We start from the raw sequence: 25,420 nt of genomic DNA on the forward strand, positions 1-25,420 counted from the left end.
AAATCAAGACTTTCGACCAAGTGCCTGCTTATCAAATGTCAACACACAGAACGTGCCTAAATCAGGCTGAGCTTGTCTCCAAATTCAACGTGCTTTGCAACGCCATCCTCTGTCTGAACGTCATAGCCACCTTTACAAAAACAATGGTCTTTAGTTCAGCTAAGTAGAAAAATGCAGTGAAAAGATTCCTTGCTCGTCTCCAGGTAAAAGCAGATATTTTTCTTAAGAAAAACCCCAGTGAGGATAAAAGCCAAGTATTGTTTTAGACTCTCTTCAATTTCAAAAATACCATTGAAAAAATAATTACACCCACGATTTATGCATGATGCGTCAGGCAGCCAGATACAATGCACTGCTACCTTGTAATTGCACTGAAAAAGTCAACATCAGGAAATATACCCTCAACTTCTTGGGATTATCACCTAGTCTAGTAACATCTTTGCCACAATGTAAATCTTGTCCAAATAATCTATCTTGATTAAATGATAACAGTAGTCATTTAGTTCTATGACTTAATAGACTTCTGAAGAATTTTTTTTTGTTACTTCTGAAGAACTAGAGGGTCATATGATCTGTTATCAATGTTTAAGCTTTTTTTTTTTTTTTTGCGGTACGCGGGCCTCTCACTGTTGTGGCCTCTCCCGTTGCGGAGCACAGGCTCCGGACGCGCAGGCTCAGTGGCCAGGGCTCACGGGCCCAGCCGCTCCGCGGCATGTGGGATCCTCCCAGACCGGGGCACGAACCCGCGTCCCCTGCATCGGCAGGCGGACTCTCAACCATTGCGCCACCAGGGAAGCCCAATGTTTAAGCTTTTTATTGTGAAAGTTAATAGGCTTGAATCACAAGATTCCCTACAAAGATGACTGAAATGTCATCTGGGGGGAGGGGGTGGGTGCACCTCGGGTGTCAGCACATGAAAGTGTTTTTAAAGACTCCCATTTTCCTCCTCCATATCCCCATGAAGACGAGAACATTCTCCAGGATTGAGTAAGGAAGCAGTATGTATACAATACACTATCCATCATCCCTACTGATTACAGACCCAATCTAGAAAGGACAGTGTTCCTTACATAATAGATCGATTATCTTACATAATATACAATAAATATGACAGACAACATCGTGCAGGATGGAAACAACCATTCAGAAGATGCAAACTGCTGAATTACGAATCTGAAGGGGCCAGGCTGAGAGAACCAGAACTTGGATTTAACAGTCTTATGACAGCACAAGTCCCGCTGGGCTACCTGCTCATCCCTTTAGGTTTTCCTCTCATCCACTCTCATCCTGGCAGCCACCCGCGAAGAGGGAGCCTGATAAATGGGACGGGCCCTGGATTTCAGTGTCTCCCCGCCATCACTGTTCAGACACCTACCTGTGGTCGTTAATGGGGTTTTCTCTCCTAGCAACAGTTTTAACCTTTTGGCATGGATTTTGCCTTGATAATGTGAGTCAGCCACCACCGCGGAGGTGAAGGACATGTTACAGAGGGTACAGCACTTGTTTTTATCCACCATGTCGGCATCGCTTCCCTGTGAGGGAGAGAGATGAAAAGAACATTAGCGAGAGCCCCAAGGCCTCTGATGTTTCTGTCGCATTCCGTTCTGTTGCACGTGAAACTTACCATAGACTTTCTTCTTGAAATGTCTGTATTGTCTTTGCTCTGCAATCTCTTTTTTCTTCTCCATGATAATCATCAAAACTTTCTCAGTTACTAACTTCAACCTATATTTAAGAGGGACCACTACTGCCAGTGCTGGGAACACAGGACAAATGGGCGGATAGGAACCACCCGCAGAAAACCAAGGCCCACAACAGATGTAAACACATGGGACCTGGCACCGGGAGGAACGGGGTCTCTCACTTCCTCCATTATATGCATCAAAGTAAGTAAAATATTGGAGTTCACATGGCCTGAATTATTTAGCAAAAATTATCATTTGGCATTCAGCTCTGCCTTTGACCCACTTTAGCTTCACCAGGATACGTGGTCCCCTGTTCAAGATTTTTTTAAAGATTTCTTTAAGGAATTGACTGTTTTTCATACTTAATTTGAGCCTATATCATAAAGCTATGCAACCATGCTGGCTGAATTTTCCAAGAGAGTTTGTGTCATTTTCCTTTTCTTCAGGACAGGTGATTCATTAACTGCTGCACAAAATACTTCAATCCAGCTTGATTTTTACTCCTTTGTAAGACTTCACGAAAATGAATAATGATTTGGAGAAAATAAATCCTTTGTCAGACCATGTGACCCGGCTACTGTGCTCACAGATCATCAATTACCTATATTCTGTGAGGGGAAGATTAATCCATAGGCTTCCCTCCTGCCTAGTTAGAAATTGAGGGTAAAGGAGGCTCTCAGATAAGGAGTTAATCTATTCCTTAACGGAACAGCAGTAGCAAAGCATCTCTTTATTAAAACAGCAGCCTTGGGTGAGTATCTTGCCCCACAATAGCCCCTTCTCCTATCCCCGGCAGGCCCAAAGAGTGCCATTTAAAATAAAAAGGAATGAAACTGGGTCATTTGTAGAGACACGGATGGACCTACAGACTGTCACACAGAGTGAAGTAAGTCAGAAAGAGAAAAACAAATATTGTATAATAACGCATACGTGTGGAATTTAGAAAAATGGTATAGATGATCTTATTTGCAAAGCAGAAATAGAGACACAGACGGAGAGAACAAACATATGGATACCAAGGGGGAAGGTGGGGTGGGATGAATTGGGAGATAGGGATTGACATATATACACTATTGATACTATGTATAAAATAGGTAACTAACAAGAACGTACTGTACAGCACAGGGAACTCTACTCAGTGCTCTGTGGTGACCTAAATGGGAAGGAAATCCAAAAAAGAGGGCATATATGTATACGTATAGCTGATTCACTTTGCTGTACAGTAGAAACTAACACAACATTGTAAAGCAACTATACTCCAATAAAAAATTTTTTTAAATAAAATAGCATGGGGACGAGGATGAGGGTGGGGATGGGACTGAGAAAGGGAATTCTGTATTTTTCTGCATCATGATAAGATGTCCAGACTGCTGGAGAGTGTTGCCTTGCAAATTATGGGGCAGTTAGAAAACTAACTCCTTCCTTCTTAAGGCATTCGTTGGTAATAGGGCTGACAATTGTCAGTCAATCTTGGGAGGAGTGGTGTGTGTGTGTGTGTGTGTGTGTGTGTGTGTGTGTGTGTGTGTGTGTGTGTGTGTGTGTGTGTGTGTGTGTGTGTGTGTGTGTGTGTGTGTGTGTGTGTGTGTGTGTGTGTGTGTGTGTGTGTGTGAATGTACCAGGAGGCTGGGCTGCAGTTCGGGGATCGGGGAAAGGGAGAGACGCCATAAGAGTCTCTGAGATTTGCAGTCCCACCTACAGCTATTTATTCTCTTGACCTTAGCATTTAAATCTTAGCATCTCCCCAGCCCCCTTACCACAGCTAATGAGTGAGATTGAAAGAAATGTACTGCTAGGGGCTGGAGTGGGGGTCGGTGAAAGGAGACGGATTCTATGGAGAGGGGAGGGTCTTCCCGAAAGGGGTCTCCTAGAGAGGCACAAACCTCAGGGCAGGACGTCTGGGTAGACATCGAGGCTGGACTCACTGAGCGTACCCTTGTTGAGGGTTTCAAGCCGAGGTTTTCTCCTCAATAAAAAACTAAAAAGTGAATTCCCTGGTGGTCCAGTGGTTAAGGCTCTGCGATTCTACTGCACGGGGTGCGGGTTCAATCCCTGGTCGGGGAACTAAGATTCTGTATGCTTTGTGGCACAGCCAAAAAATATTTTTTTAATTTAAAAAAATAATAAAAATAAAAAACCAAAATGAAGTCATAAATACTCGTATCCCTTTGTCTGGTCTACTATGGAGCTGACTGGACCAGGCAGGAAAGAGGAGAAGAGTTGGCTTCCCCGCATCGACCTCACCAGACAAGCCCAGGAGATGCCCCAGATCTACGTATGGGGTAGAGCTAGGAATACCGGGAAATACAAACCGGGGAGTCACTGAGGGCTTTGAGCCCAGTAAATGAGGAGTGGACGGGGGAGGACTGAGAGACACGGACCGGCACTTTCCCACTCTGTGTGAGAGGATTTTGTCCTACATTTGGCGGCGGGGGGGGGAAGGAAGGTTGTCAAGGTGAAAGTCGTTGTTTGAATTACCCGTTTTCACCTACTTATGCATAATATGGGTCAAAGCACCTAATTTTTTTCTTAAAATTAGGCAGAAGATTATTAGCCAAAGCTTAACGCACAACCTACACCTATTTAGATCATGTGCATCCCTCCTGCCTCTTTCAGCAAAATTGCCGGCCCAGCCTGCCCCTCTCTCCCTGGAGTGCTAAGGTGGAGACATTTCTACGGAAAGTGACTGCTGTCATTATATGAAGTGTATTCAGAAGTAGTTTCCGGGGCAAAGGACAGCCCTTAAACTGGATGATGACCAGTGGGTTTATGGTATTCATTCACCCAACACATTTTTAAGGACCTCCTAAATGTGTGAGATGCTGTGTTAGATGAATATAACCCTACTCCTTGTTATTAAGGAGGTTGGGACCAGGAGAATTGGAGAAGGCAGGTATAAAATGAAAGAGAAATATTGTAATCAAAGACATATAGTCTCCTATTGGACCCACGTTCTCCCAATTGTAAGGTAAAAAGACTAGTAATGTAAATGAGCCTATTTCTGTGGATTTTCATCTTCAAGCCTTTCTTGTGCCTGGAATGTCCTTCCTCATCATTTCTTGTCTAATCTCCTCTTTCCAGAACCTGTTCTCATGGCCCAGGTTAACCATCACTTCTTGAGATGAAGCTTCTTCTGTCTCCCTCTACGGTCCTGCAGAAGTGGGCACTGATCTTAGGGTCCTCTGTGTGTCCTGTACATGCTTCTCTTATAATAGAGCACTGAGTCATGATGTTTATTTGTTTTCATATTTGTTCCCCTTGTGAGGAAGAAGGACATTGCTAAGGTCAAGGAAATTGATACTGAGGCCCCAGCTTTTAGCACAAGGCTTGCCACACAGTGGGACCTACAGATATTTACTGGATGAATGGAGGAGTTGAGGGTTGGTTTGTTAGGTTAGTAAATTGCATGCCATAAAAAGTCAAAAGAGGAGACAGGTAATGCAAGGAGGTCTATGGTCAGCCCAAATCTTTCAGACTAACAGGAAGTTGGCCAGAAAAAGAACCAGAATTTTCAACAATTTATAAACTAACTTGAGGGTTCAACTAGGGCAACATTTTCCAAAAAGTTATGTTTGTTTCATCATGGTTTTAATACATATTCTTAGATTTCTGCTCTGCTGGGCAATCTCATTCACATCACAATATAGAACAGTGGTCCCCAACCTTTTTGGCACCAGGGACTGGTTTCGTGGAAGACAATTTTTCCATGGACCGGGGTCGGTGGGGGGGATGGTTGTGGAATGATTCAAGGGCTGCATTTATTGTGCAGTTTATTTCTGTTAATATTCCTTTGTAATATATAATGAAATAATTATACAACTCCCCAGAATGCCAAATCAGTGGGAGCCCTGAGCTTGTTTTCACTTGCCACTCACTGATAGGGTTTTGATATGAGTCTGCAAGCAATTGATTTATCATGGTCTCTGTGCCGTCAAACCTCTCTGCTAATGATAATCTGTACTTAGAGCTGCTCCCAGCGCTAGCATCACTGCCTCAGCTCCACCTCAGATCATCAGGCATCAGATTCTCATAAGGAGCGCAGCCTAGATCCCTCACGTGCACATTTCACAGTAGGGTTCACGCTCCTATGAGAATCTAATGCCGTCGCGGATCTGACAGGAGGCGGAGCTCAGGCAGTAACGCAAGCGATGGGGAGCGGCTGTAAATACAGATGAAGCTTCGCTGCCTCGCCTGCCACTCACCTCGTGCTGTGCGGCACCATTTCTAACCAGCCATGGACCGGTACCGTGGACCCCTGATATAGAAGAATGAAAGAATAATAGAAGCAGAGAACCAATGGTTATGCAAAAATATATCATGGGATGTAATTATGCCATCATTACAGAAGAGGGTCAAAGAAAGTTTAGCTGTCTGACAAGAGAGGGGCTGGGATGCCCTGAGAAGTCAGGCAGATTTTGAGGTCCATAGGACATCTTTTATAGGATATTTTACTAAAGAGGTCAGTGTAACTCACATGATGCCACCATCTCTGATTCCTCTAATGACCCTGGTGGAGATGTAACTACCCAGAAAGAATCTCAATATTAACCAAGGGCCTGGAAACTGCTGGAATTTAATTGTGTGTTCCTGGCTATCTACATCCTAATTTCATAGCTCCTTGCAACTGCAGATCATAGCATTGTTCCTGGAGTCTCCTACTGCCCCCCAGAGCCCTGTTCTTCTATGGCTCAGGGGAGAAATTCCATAAAAGTTGATAAACTGACCTCAATGAACACATTTAAGGTTTCTGGCTTAAAGAATTGAGAATGGCCCCAAACTACCAAGTAAATTAAGGGGAATCCAAGATTGTCTTAAAATATGGGTTTCAAACTGGAGGTAAACATTCAGTGGGACTTTTTCAATACCGTGTCCACATGGCTGAAAGAAAAAGAAGTTTGTGAAGGGTCCTAAGGCTGCCTAGTCAAAGCATTCTGCAAAGTTAAGAACTTTTCAGAAGAATTCCATCTAGGTGAAAAAACGCTGGCTGACTAGGCCAGAAATCTAGTCCCAAAATTCTGTTTTCTTTTTTTGTACTTTTTTCCTTTTTTTACTTAATTCAAATAACTGTCATCATTCTTCTTTACTTTAAGTGAGTGTAAAAAGCCTGAGAGAGAGACTTTTATTTCAGAATATCAGAGTGAGGAATCCTGTGAAATTGTTCCCTGGAAAAATAACCATAACCAGTGAAAATTCTTTTTTTTAAAAAAAAAAAAAACCTTTAAAGTCTCTGAAAATTATCCTAAGAGCAAACACCAACTTAAAAAATATATATGTATTTAAGAAAATATACTAACTCTCAGTAAGAAGAGTGAGAGTCTACGGCACTTCAGAGACAACCTCTCCCTCCCTACTGACCCCCCAGTTCAACATAAAAAAAGGTCCACTCTGCTGTGTGTGGTCAAGAAATTAGTGTTCCCTCTCCCATCAGCTCCCCATTAAGAGATATCAGGAAGAACAGGTCACCAACACATCCCCTTTAGCTCCAAGCTGTAGAAACTAAATTCTTGGCAATGTAGCCCAGACAGAGATCAGGTACTCTCTTCCTCACTCTTATTCATAGGACAGGAGCTCTTTCCCTGGCATAGCAAGCCAAGAATATTGGAACCATGATTGGCCATGCCCCAGTTTGCTTGGAGGACAGAGGTTCTGTGCCAGAGGAAACAAGCTAAGAAGACCAGAGGCTGCCACCTCTGCCCAGATAATAAAGCAGAGATGTCACTCTGAGAAAAGCAGTGGCTCAGAGATTTTTCCATAAGAACAGAGTGGTAAGAGGGGGCCTGTAAGAACAGAGAGCTCTTAAACTCTCCCCAGAGGAACTGACTGTGTTTGAAATAGAGTGTGGGAAGGTTTATGCTAAAGGATGCTCTCAAAAACAGTGGAGGTTTTGGTGGTAAGCAATTAAGAGAAAGCTGATAGCTCCATCAGAGCAATAAACTAAACCATAGCCCAGCTAGTTTATCAGAAAGAACCAGGGAAAGAGACAGCTAAGGCGAGCCTTCCCGGAGTGAGAACAAACTTCAAAGACTTGCCTCAAAAACTAATGCTACAAAAAGGACTGAATTTAATCTGATCAGAATTTATACCGTGCACTGGCAGAAACAGAAGAGCCATCATCCAGCAATTAGCAGAGCCTAAGAGCTAGGTATGATTCTAGCAGAGGCAGACAGCTTAACAGAGAAGATCAGGGAAAGAGACAGTCCAATAGAGTCCTGCAAAAACACTGTCACCCCACAATGGCTGTGCTCTTTCCTAAGGCTGTTCCTCTGAGCAATGACATTGTGGCTGCATATCATGGGGGGGGGGGGGGAAGAGATATAATTAAAATAATCTAGCAAAGACATGGGACAAATAAATAAGCAAACAAGAACAAAAACAAACCCAAGAGGGTGGGGGTTAAGTTTCCAGAATTGCTACAATATATTACCTAAAATATCAAGTTTTCAACAACAAAATTAAAAAAAGAAATTAAAAAAACCCAGAAAAGTGTAACCCATACAGAGAAAAAAAAAAAAAAGAGGGCCCAGATGTTAGGTTTATCTGGCAAAGACTTCAAAGCAACATCAAAGACTTAAAATGATTACAAATGTGTTCAAAGAATTAAAGGAAATCATGCTTAAATAATGGAATGTATGATGCCAATATGCTATAAAGTAGAGAATATCAATAAAGAAATAGAAATAATGAAAAAGAATAAAATGGATATTCTGGAGTTAAAAAGTGCAGTAATTGAAATTAAAAATTCACTGGAGGGGCTCATCAGTAGTTTTGAACTTGCAGAAGAAAGAATCGGTGAACTTGAAGATAGATCAAGATAGAGATTGTGCAATTCAGAAAAGAGAGGAAAAAAAATGAAGAAAATTGAATAGAGACTCAGAGAAATGTGGAACACCATGAAGCACACCAACATATGCATAAAATTGTAATACCAGAAGAAGAAAAGAAAGAGAAAGGAGCAGGAAAACATATTCAAAAAAATAATGACTGAAAACTTCCCAAATCTGAAGAAAAACATTCACCTACACATCCAAGACATTCAACAAAACTCAAGTAGAATAAGCGCAAAATGATCTATGTCCAAATACTTTATAGTAAAAACACTGAAAGCCAAAGACAAGGGGAAATTTTTGAAGCAGCAAAGAAACACAGCTCATCACAGACAAGGGAACCAAAATAAGATAAACAGCTGACTTCTCATCAGAAGCCATGAAGGTCAGAAGACAGTGGGATGACATACTCAAAAGGCTGAAAGAAAAAAATCTATCAACCAAGAATCTTGCAAAACTTTTATTTCAAAATTTAAAGTTAAATAAAGGCATTCATAGATTTTTTAAAACTGAGAGAATTTGTCCCTAGCAGATCCACACTATAAGAAATACTAAAGGAAGTTCTTGAGGTTGAAAGCAAATGACATCAGACAATAAGTTGAATCTCATAAAAAGGAACAATAAACAAAGAGCACCAGTAAAGGTAACTATGTAATTACAAAAGACAACATAAATGCATATGTCTTCTTTCTTCTCTTAACTAGTTTAAAAAGTATATACAGTCACATGTATATATTTGTATAGTTGGGCCAATAATATATAGAAATATAATGTGCTTGACAATAATAGCACAAAGGAGGTAGGTGGGAGCAAACCTGTAATACAGTAAGGAAATGACACCAGGTTGTAACTCAAATCCACAGGAACTAATGTTAAGAACCATAAAGAGTAAATAAGAAGGTTAATACAACAAACACTAAAATATATACTGTTCTCTAATTTCTCAGCTTCCTTAAGGATATAAAATTACATAAAATAGTAATTATAGCAATATATCATTGGGTTTGTGACATGCATAGATGTAATATATATATATATATATATATATTAGCACAAAAAATGGAAAGAGAGAAGACTGCTATACAAGAGTAATATTTCTATATTAGGCTAAAATTAAGTCAGTAAAAATCTTAAGTAGATTCTAATAAATTGGGATGTATGTGTAAGCACTAGAGCAACCAATAAATAAATAATTTCAAATAATACAGTGAAAAATCACTAAAGGAATTAAAGTGGTATAGTACAAAATATTCTCTTAATGCAAAAGAAAGTGGTATAGGAGAAATAAGGGAATAAAAAAGACATAATTCATACAGAAAATAAAAACTAAAATGGTAAACATAGATCCAACTATAGCAACAATAACACTAAACTGCGGCAGTATTATACAGTCTAATCAAAATAGAGATGATAAGACTGGATAAATAGAAAACATGATCAATCTACATGCTGTCTGGAGGACACACACTTTGGATACAGTGATACAAATGGGTGAAACGACAAGAATGAAAAGACGGGACTTCCCTGGTGGTCCAGTGGTTAAGACACCATGATTCCACTGCAGGGGGGCATGGGTTCAATCCCTGGTCAGGGAACTAAGATCCTGCATGCCACAGGGCATGGCCAAAAAATAAAATAAAATGAGCATAGTTTTAAAATAAAAAAATTAAAAGATACATCAGGCAAACAGCATACATAACGAATCTGTAGTGACTCCTAGGAAAAGACTAGGCAGTACACTTTTTAACATCAGTCTGAGCAATCTCTTTTTAGATATGTATTCTCAGGCAAGGGAAACAAAAAACAAAAATAAACAAATGGGACTATATCAAGCAAAATACTTCTGCACAGCAGAGAAAACTGTCAACAAAACAAAAAGACAACCTACCAAGTGGGAGAAGATGTTTGCAAATCATATATCTGATAAGAAGTTAATATCCAAAATATATAAAGAATTCATACAGCTCACAACTGAAAAATAAAACTGATTAAAAAATGAGCACAGGAGTTGAAGAGACATTTTTTTCCCAAAGAAGACATACAGATGGCCAACAAACACATGAAAAGTTGCTCAGCATCACTAATCATCAGAGAAATACAAATCAAAACCACAAGGAGATATCACCTCACACCTGTCAGAATGGCTACTTTCAAAAAGAAAATAAATAACAAGTGTTCGCAAGAAAGTAGAGAAAAGGGAACCTTGTGCACTGTTGTTGGGAGTGTAAATTGGTGCAGCCACTATGAAAAACAGTACTGAGGTTCCTCAAAAAATTAAAAATACAACTACCATATGATCCAGCAATTCCATTTCTGGGTTTCCAAAGAAAACCAAAGCACTAATTTGAAAAGATACATGCACCCCTATGTTCACTGCAGCATTATTTACAATAGCCAAGATATGGAAGCAACCTAAGTACCCATCAACAGATGAATGGATGGATAAAGAAGACGTAATACATACACACACACACACACACACACACACACACACATACACATAATGGAATGTTGGTCATAAAAAGAATGAAATTTTGCCATTTGTGACATGGATAGACTTAGAAGGTATGCTATATGAAATAAGTCAGACGAAGACAAATACTGTATGATTTTACTTATATGCTGAATGGAAGAAATAAGACAAGTGAACAAAAACAAAACAAGTGAACAAATATAACAAAATAGAAACAGAGTCATAAGTCCAGAGAACAAACAGGTGGTTGCCAGAGGGGAGGGAGGTAGGGGGATGAGTGAAATAGATGAAAGAAATTAAGGGGTACAGATGTCCAGTTACAAAATAAACGAGTCAGGGGATAAAACGTATAGTGGGGGAAATGAATAATAATGTGATATCTTTGTATGGTGACAAAGGAGGTCAAAGTACAAACTTCCAGTGATAAGCTAAGTAAGCACTATGGGTGTAAGGTACATGATTAATATAATTAACACCGGTGTATGGTAAAATGAAAGTGATTAGAAGAGTAAATCCTGAGTTCTCATCACAAGAAATATGTTCTATTTCTCTGATTTTGTATCTATATGAAATGAATGATGTTCACTAAACTTACTGTGGTCATCATTGCATGATGCATGTAAGTACGTAAGTCAAATCATTATGTTGTACGCCTTAATCTTATACGGTTCTGTATGTCAATTATCTCATAATAAAACTGCAAGGAAAAAACTGGACAAAGGATCTGAATAGACATTTTTACAAAGAAGATATGCAAATGGCCAATAAGAACATGAAAAGATGCTTGAATCACTAACTATCAGGAAAATGCAAATAAACCACTGTGGGATACCACTTCATAACCACTAGGCTGGCTAGAGTTTAAAAGATGGGTAATAAAGGGCATCAGCAAGGATGTGGAGAGTTAGGAACCCTCATATACTGCTGGTGAGAGTGTAAAGTGTCACCGCCCCGCATTGGAAAGCCATCTGGCAGTTCCTCAAAAGTTGAAACGTGGAGCTACCGTACCACCCAGCAATTCCGGTTCTAGATACTATCAGTCCTCCTCATTTACAGGCACGTACAGATCTCCCCCGCTTTTCGGAAGTTCGCTTTCACAGAAGATCTCCAATTAGTACCTGTTCCACTAACTGAAAGAAATCCCAAGAGGATTTTGACTTTTGGGGAGAAAAGTGAAAACAGCACTGAGCTTTTGTTTTGCACTGAGCTGTTACAGGGGCAGCACACAGCCGCAGCAGCCAGAGGAGCACCACAGGCTCCCTCCCCAGGAACTACACAGCATCTCAGCATCAAGCTGCCATAGCTTTGCACACCCTGTGAGCATCTGTGCCTCCGTTAGCAAGGTGTGTCCTAAGTTCATCGCTTCTTCGCTTTACGCCATTTCAGCTTACGAAAGGTTTCACAGGAACGCTCTACCTTCAGATAGTGGGGGGAACCTGCATTTGCAAATTTACCTACTTGCAAATATTTATTTGTAACCCCCAAATCCACACTTGTGGTGCTATTGTGGTAATTTTCAGACTCACGCACAGTGGCAAAAAATCTGAGTCACTTGACACACACGTTCCCAGCTGAGCTTGAACAAGGCAACGCTGCCTTCTTGTTTCACCTCATGCTGTAAACAAGTGTTCTTTTCATGACCCATTCAGTTCCACATTATTTTTTGCATTTTTGTGCTTTTTCTTGGTGATTTCACCGCTTCAAATGACCCCCAAGAGTAATGTTGAAGGGCTGGACAGTGTTCTCAACCACAAGAAGTTTGCGATGCACCTTACAGAGGAAATACACGTGTTAGATCAGCTTCATTCAGGAGTGACTCATAGTGATGTTGGCTGTTTGAGTTTGGTGTTAATCCATAAACAATACTTTACATCTGGAATAAGGACGAGAAAATTTGCTGATCCTTATGTTATCCAGAAAGTGCTAAAGTCATATCTGCAGTGCATGATGAAGGTGTGGAAAATCTGGAAAGGTGGCTAAATGTGTGGATTCACAAGATAACAGCCGACAAAAAAGCATAATGGACAGCTTTGTTGTGAGGCTAAAAGTCAATGAAATGTACCACATTACCCAGAGTCAGGAAAATATTAAACGTTCCTCAGCTAATTTTATCATAAAAAAGAACTATGTATAATCAATTATTTGTAAGCAATGTACATTAAATAAGGCATCTTTAAAGAGAAACACATAAAATGAGGTCATGTATTGATAGATTGACAAAAGTCTTGGGACCAGCGGCTTGCAGGAACGTAACCCTGAATTTCCCCTAGAAGCAGTGGTTCAGCATTTGCTAACTCAGAGCTGGTGACTTGACAGAACATAACTACATGAAGAATGAGAATTGAATGTATATTTCATTCAAGAGAAATAAAAATATATGTCCACATAAAAACATGTACATATATATTCGTAACAGTATACTTCATAATAGCCCAGAAGTGGAAATAACCCACATGCCCATCACCCGAAGAACTGGGGAATACAATGTGCCACAATCCGTACAATGGCCCATTATCAGCAATAAAAAGAATAACGCAGTGATACATGCTATGGCCCGGATGAACCTTGAAAACACTGTGCTAAGTCAAAGAAGGCGGTCACAAGAGACCGTATGTTGTATGATCCCATTTGTATGAAATTTTCAGAATAGGAAAATCTATAAAAACAGAAAGTAGCCTAGTGATTGCCACACAGTAGGAAAAGGGGAGAGAGAGTGAGGGAAAATGGGAGCAACTCCTAATGGGTACAAGGTTTCTTTCTGGTGAGGATAATATTCTATGGTTTACTATGGTAATAGTTCCACAACTCTGTGAATGCATTAAAAACCCTTGAATTGTACACTTTAAATCGGTGAATTGTAAGATATCTGAATTATATCTCAATAAAACTGTTAAAGGAAAAAAAAAAGCCTAAGAGATGCATTTAAGTATTCCAAAAGCCCAAAGGAATACTACATTTGAAGCGTAACTTTTCTTTTCTGGGCATCTTCTGCTTGGAGGCAAATCCACTGAGAAAGGGAAAAATAAAAAATATTTTGTTCGTGTGGACTGCCTTGTAGTATATGTCTCAGAACTAGCTGGAAGTCCTTGTAATTCTGATCCCTGGTGTCCATTTTAGCTAAAGACATTTCGTGGCTACCATGGAACTCTAACTGCAGCTGTTATTAACCTACACCTAAAGGCAAGAGCAACCTGACACCCCCTGCTAGAGCCAGAAATAACTGTATGTCCCAGCACATACCGTGCAGTAAGATGAAATGTCCAATAAATGTAACTGTTTCCAGAGTTATGCATGTCGTTGCTTATCGTCTGGTATTTAACTTTGAAAAGAGGCAGTAAGCAGGAAAGACTGTTCCTTCTCCTTCTCTCCTACTTTATTGGGACCGAAAGACCTAGAAGATGCTTCCTGACTGACAGCAGGGCCCTGAGCAATCTTTCTCCCACTGTTCTCTCTCATGCATCCTGTCCCCCTCCATTTAGGTCACGCTGTCCTCTCTCCTCCCAGGCTATTCAAATCACACCCAGATGCCGGTCCATTTTCTCCAGGACTCCTGTGAACTTTCAACTACGTCTTTGTGGCTGACCTCTCCCCGTCCTGAATATCTGTGCCTTAAGTTTTGATTAGGTATATTTCTTTAATTGTTTCATCTGCATTTTTTTATTAGGATCATCTCTCCAAAACCATCTTGAAGGCAAGAACTATAGGAGTGATCCTCTCTCCCCAACCCCCATCTCCAGAGCCTGCTGTGGGTCTAATTACATAGAAGAGACTCAATAAACACAGAATAAATAGTTGCTGAATGAATGACGTGAAGTGGCCATCCATGAACCAGTTCTAACTTGGTCATGTACATCTGTTTTCCGCATAAAATCACCTCTCCCCTGCTCTCTTCCCAGCATTATTGCTGTGTCTCAGGAAAAGGTCAATGGTCATGGAGTTCATACTCAATACTGAAATGGACATAGTGGCAATGGTATGTTACCATGGGAGTTTGCCCACACAACAAGGATGTGTCCTGCTGGCCAGGAAAGTGGATGGTGACCAGAAATCACAAGAGGAAGCTACAGTGTCTGCAAGAAAGTTGGCATGAGCCTCGTGTCCCAGTGTTGACTAGAGAGATACACAACCCATCCTTTGGATGGAAACCATCCCTCCATTTCCATAGGATCGGGGAAAGTGGTCCTTTTGACACTAAAGGAAAGAGAGGAAGAAGATGTCTCCCTGGGAGAGATGCAGAATTGTCTGTGTGCCTTTGGTGTTTGGAAGGCACTGGTTTGTTTCTGCAGTCACTGAAGAAATATTTAAACAGATGGTAACAGTACTTACGAGACCCCCAAACGGAGAAATTAGCCAGAGCCCCTGAGACAGGACAAGCACATAAGTCAGATAAGCCCCACTAACAAAGAGAAGGGGAAAACAAAACTGTCACCATTGAACAGATGTGCCACAGAGAACAAAGGCGGTGGGAGAGGCAGGAGGGAAGAGGGGGAGACCAAGGGCTAAAAGCTCTGAAAATCTAGAACCTTCCAAAGGAAAAGCTGTAAGTCCTGTCTGAGACACCACTTGAAGATTGGACAGAGCTGAGGTGGCCTTAAAATCTGACTGCCACCCATGCCAGAGGCCCTCCTTCAGGAGCCCTATTCACCTTCGCCATCCAAACTCTCAGACCCCACGTACCCACACAGCTGCCTTTTCTGAGCCATATGAGGCCCTTATGTATTTTCCCACACTTAGTTTTCATAGTAACTCTAAAACAGGCTTAGGATTTATCTCTGTCTTCCCTTTTCCCTCATCCCCCAAACACAACCCATCAGCACATCCTGTCAACTTGTCCTCCAATTACACCCCCAAACACTTTCTCTCTGTCTCTCAGTCCACTTGTATAGCCTTTTCTCTGATCACTCCCACCATTCAAGCCTGAGTCCTCCTCCACTGCATGCCTCTCTTTTATACCCTTCATAGCACTTACCTCACATTCTAAAACTATACGGTTTAGCTATTTAAATAACTTATTTCTTGCCTGTCCCCTACCACTAAAGTATTCAATCCTGTGTGCCCAGTATCCAGAAAAAACAGCACTGGCCTAGAGTCTGTAAGACAAGCCACAAATATGGCCACATTTAAACTTTTAATAGTCATATTAAAAGAATTAAAAGAACCCGTGAAATGAATTTTTAAATACGTACTTTATTGAGCCCAATATATTCAATCTAGTTTCCTTTCCACAGGTATTCAACATAAAAATTATTAAGGAGCCATTTTATATTCTTATTCTCCTACCAGGACTTTGAAATCTGGTGTTTACATTTGCAGCACAAGTCAATTCAGGTTACCCGTATTTCAGGTGTCCAGTGGCTCCATGGGCCAGTGGCTACTGGGTTGGATGGCATAGTTCTCGATCATAATGAGTAATTGTTAAATACTAGCTGAACTAAAAAATGAATGAATAAATGAATGAAGGACTCAGTGAATAAATAAATAAATGAATTCCCATTTTCACAGATCAGGAAAGTGAAACCAGAGTGTTTACATAAATTCTCCAATGTGTCATATGCTTAGAACGTGGGGGAACTGATTTTTGAATCCTTGACTCACTGAATTCAAGGCAGTGCTATCTCCATGATATGGCACTGGCATCTCAGGTCAGTTGTCTCATCAAAAGCTTTCAAGGGCCCTTTACTACCTAAAAATAAATTCCTTATGACATTTAAAGTCTGCTACCACGTAACTCTCGACACACTTTTCCACTGCTTTTCACACGTAATGTGCCCCAGGCAAACTGATTTTTTCAAGGCCAGGAACACAAAGGAACCTGCCAGGAGATGGCCTGAGGTCCCTGTTCTCCACGTCTCTGCTCTTCGTAGCCTGGCCGCCTGCCCTGGTCGGATGCTGCAGGTGAGTGAGGATCCAGTGCTTTTGGTCCCATTTCTGTATCAGGTTGGACAGCAGCAGACTCCCCAGAAGAGGAAGCCCCTATCTTGTCCATCTTTCTGTCTCTGCCCCAGCAGAGTGCCCGGAACATGGTAGCTTGAATGGAGGAATAAACCCCCCATCCTACAACCACCCTGAGTACATCCCTGCATGTCCTTGTTCATATGGCTCCTTCCACCTAGAATTTCCCCAGTCTCTCTACATGCAAGGGTCACTCAGATACCATGCCCCTCATCAAGGCTTCCCCAAGACAGCCCACCACCAAGAGATCTCATTCTTCCCTCACTGCTGCACAACTTCATTTAGGTCTCTCCCCACACACCTGACACCACAAAGCAAATATCTCACTATCTCTACTGGATCGTTCATTCTTTGGTCTAAAGAGGTATCATCCCCAGTGCCCAGCATGGTGTTTTTGTGTGACGTCCTAAAAAAAACGCAGAATACTGAATTAAAGAGGAGCAGATCTGCATTCAAAAGATGCTGGTTTAAGTCCTGGCTTTAAATGTTCGAGAGGTCACATAATTATTGAGTCTGAAATTTCTCCCCTGTTATGTATGAAATAAAATCTGCCCCGTCTGTCTATTCATGAGGTAAAAGTCAGGATAAAAGAACACAATATATGGAAACATGCTTTGTTTGGAAAGTAATTTTCAAAGTTTATGTTTATATATATATATATATATATACACACATACATACATGTATATACACATATTTATGTATATACATATAAAATATAACATATAATTATAATATTATAATTATATTATTCATATATACATACATATTCAAATAGACTAGGGGATGGATGCATATTATCTTATTTTATCTTTTTCATGGCATTTATTTATACCTGACTTTTTCTCACTTATCTACGGGGGTTCATGTTTAATCCCTGTCTTCTATCGTTGTAATGTATGCTCCTTGAGGCCAGGAACTCTGTTTTATTCACAGCTCTACCCTCAGTGTCTATAAGAGGGCCTGCTATAGTCCATTCAATAAACATCTGCTGATGAATGAAAAAATACATGCACACAAAATAAAATGAGGATTCTGAGAAGATGTTGGCGACAGTGGTACAGTTTTAAATTTTCTCTAAATCCCCAAATAGACACAGAACTCAAAAGCCAAACAAGGAAAAACCAAAGACAACACTTCTAACAAAACTAAATGACAAGGTAGTCCCAGGAACTTCAAAATACAAGTGAATAAAAATAAACAACAAGATCTAGAAGGCCTGTAGGTGTAAGCCTCTGTGCAGGAAAACAGTGAAGGCATGGGCACCTGTAGGACCTCAGAGCAGGAGGGCCCTCAGCGGCCAGTAAGTCCTCATGAGACAGCATGGCAGATGCATGTGAGAACAGCAGCTGAAATTAGGAAGGCCTGCTCCATCCCAACAGCAGGTAGGTACAAGGGTCTATGTAAGGCGGGAGAGGCAAGCACAGTCTTGCCCCTTGGAACTTTCAAGGCAATGCATCAGAATTCTTACCAGGACAGAACTGTATACTGAAAAGACACTGCTGAGGATAGAATCAAAATCTTGGGGTTTATCAAAATCTTTGATATATATATATATATATATATATATATATATATATATATATTTTTTTTTTTTTTTTTGTGGTACGCAGGCCTCTCACTGCTGTGGCCTCTCCCACTGTGGAGCACAGGCTCCGGACGCGCAGGCTCAGCAGCCATGGCTCATGGGCCCAGCTGCTCCGCGACATGCGGGATCTTCCCGGACTGGAGTACGAACCCGTGTCCCCTGCATCGGCAGGCGGACTCTCAACCACTGTGCCACCAGGGAAGCCTCACACTACTATATTGAAAATAGATAACCAACAAGGACGTACTATATAGCACAAGGAACTCTGCTCAACATTCTGTAATAACCTAAGTGGGAAAAAAAAATGAAAAAGAACAGATATATTTATATGTATAACTGAATCACTTTGCTGTACACAACACTGTAAATTAACTACAGTCCAATATAAAATAAAAAATTTTTAAAAATCGATCAGAACAAGGACAATGGAGACAAAGAAAAGAGAGGTTCAGACAAACATGGAGGAGTGAAAAAGAGACAATAATATTCAGTAAACAAGCTATTGTATTTTTAAACACTAAACACAAACATACTCATGCCAAAAATGTAAAAAGAAAGGAGCTCTGTTAAGTTAGAAAAGCAACCTTGAATCACACCTCCTTCTAAAAGTTCAAGAGACAAATACATGATAATGAGCAAGAGAAAACTATGAAAATCATATTCCATAAGAGTTATTTTCAAAAGGAGCAAAATAGCAAGCTTGCAGAAAATGAAAACATATCAGAAACAAATGCTTCCAAAACAAATCAAAATGGTAATCTTCTATTTTAAAGCAAACTAAGACACTTTAAGAAAATATACAAGGCATGAAAGGACAACATAAAAACGAGAAAATTCACAAATTAGCTATAAGAACTACAAAAATAAGTGGAAATAAAAGAATAAATCACTTCAGAAATGAAGATTAAACTAGAAGAAACAAGATGAATAAACACAATGAATAATTCTCTAAGAGAAACAGAAGGTAAAATTAAGGAAAACATTTAAAATCCTAAGGAAGTAGAGATAGAAAGAGATTCAATAGCAGGTGACAAATTGAAGAAACACAAGGATGAGCCAACATATGAATAAGAGACCTTGGAAAAGAAAGTGAAATAAAAGAAAGCAGATGTTGGTATTTTCTAAAACTAAAATTAAAGAATATATATTAAAAGAGCATACTCTGAACGTCAATTCAGAGCAGCAAATACTAAAATATATTCCAGGAAAATTACTGAACTTGAGAGTAACATTTAAAAAAAGTATTTGAGCCTCTAAGGAAATGACTTATTTATAAGGAAAACAATATTAGATCATGATCAGACTTTTCAACTGCAGTGTTTTATTCCAAAAATAAATGGGCTAACATATTTTACATTCTCAAGAAAAAAAGGGGAGCCCAATTTTTTTTTATATCCAGCAAACCTGACATTTCAATAGAAACGGTCCAAAGTGATAACAGGGATGAACTCAGGTAACTTTGTTCTCATGAGACTTTCCTACTGTATCTGCTGAAATGACTAGAGAGACATCAATAGAAGACTAGTGGTTGTGTAGTGTATATGGTTACTTATGAAATTAAGATAAAGGGGGTTAATAGGGAGAAAGTATAGTATGCAGTGTCTATATGCTCAGATACTGTGGATATAGTATAACTATTCAAACTGGGGAGAACATGTGCTGCAGAAAATATTTATCAGTTAATATATTAGTGATGTAGTAATAGTATGGTTATTTGCATCATGCTATGTCTATGATATTGGAGAGAGTAAATGAATAATCATGGGACATTCAAATTTTGTCATTTCCTGTGTCTTTGGGAATCAAGAAGAAAGGTAAACAGAAGAAAACGTAAACAGAAGAATAGAGGAGGGTGAGAACAAACCCTGAAATCATGACTGAATTGGAAGAATCAGTCTTTACTGGTGAGGTCTTGTGAAAACACACATCTTTCTTAGTTCTGTCCACTGAAGAGACCCAAAAACAATCACAAACCCAGTACAATATCCCCAGCACTCAGAATCCTAGCAATCTGGAAATACCATTCCCACTAAAAGAAACACAGTCTTTTGGGAGAAAAGAAGCTGATTCCAGGAAGTGGACAAGATGAGCCTGGACTATCTTGCCCTTCTAGATAACAAGAAAGCTATCAAAGATGACCACGGTCATGACACAACGGCTCAGAGGCAAACTTGAAGAGGCTCCCACTGGCAAAAGATGAACTTCAAAAGGGATAGTAACTGCAATTGATCGAAACACACCGAAATACGTTTAATTCACGCACTCCTAACAGTGTGTCTTAAAAGTCTATTCGGTCACCTCTGCAGGGAACCCAATTCCTTAACTGGAAAACTGATAATTAAAAGGACAGAATAAAGCAATATTTCTGCCTTTTCTAAAAGACCTGTAACACAGAGTACCAAACAGTAAATAAGGAAAAGTGCTTGTTCAAAACAATTCCAACTAATCAATGAAAAAATGATAGAAGAAAAAAATTTTGCAAGCTTCAGTGAATTAATAGCACCAACAGCTGCTAACATCACAAAAAGAAAGACAATCACATATCATGTGTCTTTGGATGAAAGAACCCAACACCATTTACAGTCTTGTCAAAGGCATCAATCCCAAAGCTTACCAAGTCTCTGGATCCATCTGCCAATTTGCAGGGAATAGACAGGATAAAAGAAAAGTATTGAATGGAACCACAAATACACTTGCAGCAAAACCTACACTCTAGAAAATTCTGTAGGTCAAGTGCCTCCAAGTTTTTTCTACAGGTAAATTATAATGAAAAGAAGAAAACGGAGAAGGAAACGGAAGACTCAAATCAATAAAAACAAATACAGGGAATTCCCCAGCGGTCCAATCGTTAGGGCTCCACGCTTCCACTGCCGGGGGCACAGGTTCGATTCCCGGTCAGGGAACTAATAATAATAATAATAAGATAAACATTAAATAAGAAAACCATTAAATAAGAACAAATTCATCAAGTTTTTAAAAATTCGGCAAGACTAAACTTTGGTAATTAGGGATGCACACATTGTCATAAAACTATACAAAAACCTGAGAAATGGTTCTGGGAAAGTCAGGGTAGCAGTTTATTTTGATGGCAGAAAGAGGGTCAAGATAGGGAAGGAGCAAATGGAGCTGCTCCTGGGATGAGTGACCTGGGTCGTGGTTGTAGGGTGTTTGCCTGAAAATTCATTAAGTGAAACATCTTTTTTTTTTTTTTGGTAGAATTTTGTATCTGTGTTTTATTTTCTAATGAATGGTTTGAAAAGATGGATTCCAGTTTAAAATGCACCTGGCTAGCAGCCCTAAGTGTCTCCCTGAGTGTAACTCTAAAATACTAATGAAGAGTGAAAGAGATGAAATGCACACTAAAAATTAATTTGACAGACCACCTGATTCCAGGGCTTAAACTGAATTTCCACTTGCCATAAGGCATAAGGAGTTCAATTGAGATAAGCTGTAAAACTGGAATAATAATAGAATTTCCCTCGTAGGGTAGCAGTGAGGATTAAATGAATTTGTAGGTGCAAAGTACTTAAAGTGGGGCCTGACCCAGAGCAAGGCCATATTTAAGAATAAGCTACTGTTTTTATTATACACCTACCCATGGTCACATCTCATGAGACCCATAAAACAAAAGATAAAAATATACTGTCTACATCTCACTGTCCTTCCCCAAAATTCAGACTTGTACCAACCACAGCAAAAACTGAACCGCTATACTTTATCATATGGCTTCTTGAACTGACAAATCATTTACTAGTTGTCATTTATCTGCATCCATTCTGTGACAGTCATTCATAATTATCAGCTGGGTAAGGAAACACGACTAATCCATTAAACGTTGGTGGGTGTAGCTTCCCATCCCAGCAGCCACAAAGATGGGCTATAGGGACAGGGGCAGGGACAGCTGCAGGGGCTCAGCATCTTGGGACTCATAGCTTTAAACTGAGGCAGCCACTCCTAGTGTTAGAAAACCAGGCAGCAAGGATAAGAAAAGATGCTACTCAGAAAGCTAGGCTTAACTGTAGTTGAAGATCTTGCAGAAGCTGGGGGTGGGCCAGGAGCTGTGCCCATCGAGCCACGTTTCATCATGGCTCTAAGAAAGGAATTAGACACTTAGTCAATTGCACACCAAGAGAAGTTATTTCTTCTCAGATTAATTTACAAATTCAACACAAGTTTAACCACTGGACGTTGGGGAAAAAGAAATCTGAATTTCTACTGCAAGAAAAAGACAGTAGAAAGCTTAGACAATTTTGAACATTAAAAATTAGGAGTGATTTAGCTTCAAATATGAAAAACATAAAACTCTAAGAGTTTTTAAGGTGGGTTTCTGTTATAGAAAGGCTAATGAAACAAAATAAATGCAGAAACAACTAAAGAATAAATTCAAATTAGGATAAAATAAGGGGAAATTTCAAGTCAGTGAGAAAAGGGACATTATTAAATAAATGGAATTGGAAGATTGAATAATAATTTGGGAAAAATAATAAAGCCATAAAATAATGAGAAGAAATATACAGAAATATTCGCATAATCGTAGGATGGATTAAACTTTTTAAGCATAAAATAAAAAACAGTTCAACATTAAAAATCTCAATGACACATTCTTCTTGACCAGAAATTTCTTTTCTGGAAATTTATCCTAAGGAAATCATGAGAGTCTGAGTGAATACATACAAGGTTATTTGCTAAAGCACTGATTATAATAGCTAAATGCAAAAATTTATATACTAAAATTAAGAGGACAATTTTTGAACAAATGGTGGTATATTGGTTATTGAACTAATGTTTAATAAACTGTGGCATGTTTATATAAGGGCGTGATGGAATACAAAGTTATTAAGTGAAAGCAAAGCTATTAAAGTCATGATAGAAGATATTTACAGACATGGAATATGATTCCTGATGCATTACTAAGCTCATTCATTAGAGATTTTTAAACAAGTATTTATGGAGTATCATCTCTGCATTGGGCATAGTGCAGGAAGCAACCCAGGTGACAAGCCCTGTCATGGAGTTTATATCCTAGCTGGGGAAGCTGATAATAATTAAGATAAATAAGTAAAATACATCATATGTTAGTTATGATTCCTAAGGCAGAGAAAATAATGAGAGGAGACGTGAAATTTTAAAGTGTTCCTAGGGGTGGGGAAGGGAAGGAGTGGGAGTTTGAGATTAGCAGATGCAAATTATTATATATAAGAAGGATAAACAACAAGGTCCTACTGTAAAGTACAGGGAATTATATTCCATATCCTGTGATAAACCATAATGGAAACGAATGTGAAAAAGAATATATATATGCATCAATATAACTGAATCACTTTTCTGTACAGCAGAAATTAACAGAACATTGTAAATCAACTATACTTCAATAAAATTAAAAACAAACAAACAAAATAATGAAGTGGTCCTAAAAGACTTCACTGTGGAAGATACTTCACTGTGGAAGGGACTTATTCACTGTGGAATAAAGGCCTGAAAGAAGTGATGATTGGTCGTGCAGATAGATACAAGGAGGAAAAGTGTTCTAAGTGGAGGGAACAGCAAGTGATAGGGTCCTGAGCATGAGGTGACCACGGTGCTCACAGGTTAGCAAGGAGACGGGCATAGCTGGAGCAGAGTGAAAGGAGTGGTAATGAGGTGGGCGAGATGACCAGGAAGGGGACATGGTGCAAACGGTAGGTTATAATAAAGACATTGGCTTTTATGCTGTATGCAATGGAAAGTCATCTACAGGCAACAACCAGCATGGTCCACGTGCTACCACATACAAAAAGCAATATTTGCATACATATGCATACATTTTATTTATTCATATAGACATAAGACAAGGGAGAAAAGAGACAAGTGAAAACAAAAACTAGAAAGACATGTCTCTGAATGTTAAAAAGATTTTCTGTATATACAGTTTCATAAAATTTCTTTCTTTGTCCTTTGTAAATTGTCTAAACATTCCATATTGACTATATGTTCCTTTCTTGTTTTAAGAAAGAAGTGAAATCACTTTTAATTGTTTTTAATTGTAGCTGATTTACACTGTTGTGTTAGTTTTTGGTGTACAGCGAAGTGATTAAGTTATGCATATCTATATATTCTTTTTCATATTCTTTTCCATTATAGCTTATTAAAAGATATTGAATGCAGTTAGCTGTGCTATACAGTAGGAAAAGAAGTAAAATTTTTAAAAAATAATTTTTAAAATAAAATGTGAGCAAATCATGATTCCCACTATCTTGGAAGTTTTCAGTTAAAAGGGGAGAGATCACGCATCTGTAGATGAGATACTCTTTCAGCAATAGATGGGGCGGATCTACACGAATGTCTCTAACTATCATGACCCACCTCAATATCCGGGTCCCCTGTCCATGACCTCTTTTTCCACATGTTCCCATGGGGGTCAAGTCACTTAGCTCTGCAGACTTCTGAATAAGCTTAAGGTCCAGGAACTCCCTGACCCTACAAGTCATGAAGGAAAACTGTCAAGGAGGCAAGATGTGGGATACAAATCTACAAACACTTGTGATTTTATGTCTTTACCACCCCCCCAAACGCCACTTCCGGGTCTCAACTGTCTACAGAGAAGACAGTCAGAAGCAGACATTATACCCCAGTTCCCACTGGTATCACCACAGCCTTGGGGAAATGAAATCAAAGGATCAGACCTAAAGAAAAAAAATTATGGACAGTTTTAAAGGAAAAATAAATAAATATCTCTGCTGGACTCACCATGAATACTCAGAAAAGAAAGTCTAGATCTTCAAATTGTGGCACCCGGCTCTGCAGCATCAGTATCACCTGAGAACTTGCTGGAAATGTGAATTCCCGGGAGCCCATCCCAGACCTGCAGCATCGGTGATGCTGTCCAAGGGACCAAGCTCCAGGTGATTCTGTTCCATTGAAA

At 39.5% G+C, this 25,420-nt stretch overlaps 1 protein-coding gene across 5 annotated transcripts in view; it reads right to left on the bottom strand.

Annotated features, from left to right (window-relative positions):
• ZMAT4 (zinc finger matrin-type 4) overlaps positions 1–25,420 on the bottom strand; it is a 343,860-nt gene that overhangs the window by 139,215 nt on the left and 179,225 nt on the right. For all 5 annotated transcript variants that reach the window (XM_030834018.2, XM_070044618.1, XM_060291502.1 and 2 more), the window contains exon 4: positions 1,376–1,532. In XM_030834018.2, the coding sequence (XP_030689878.1) occupies positions 1,376–1,532 (157 nt within the window). The remainder of the gene's footprint in view (positions 1–1,375; positions 1,533–25,420) is intronic.

This window comes from Globicephala melas, chromosome 21, assembly GCF_963455315.2.
Source record: "Globicephala melas chromosome 21, mGloMel1.2, whole genome shotgun sequence".
Lineage (NCBI taxonomy): Eukaryota > Metazoa > Chordata > Mammalia > Artiodactyla > Delphinidae > Globicephala > Globicephala melas.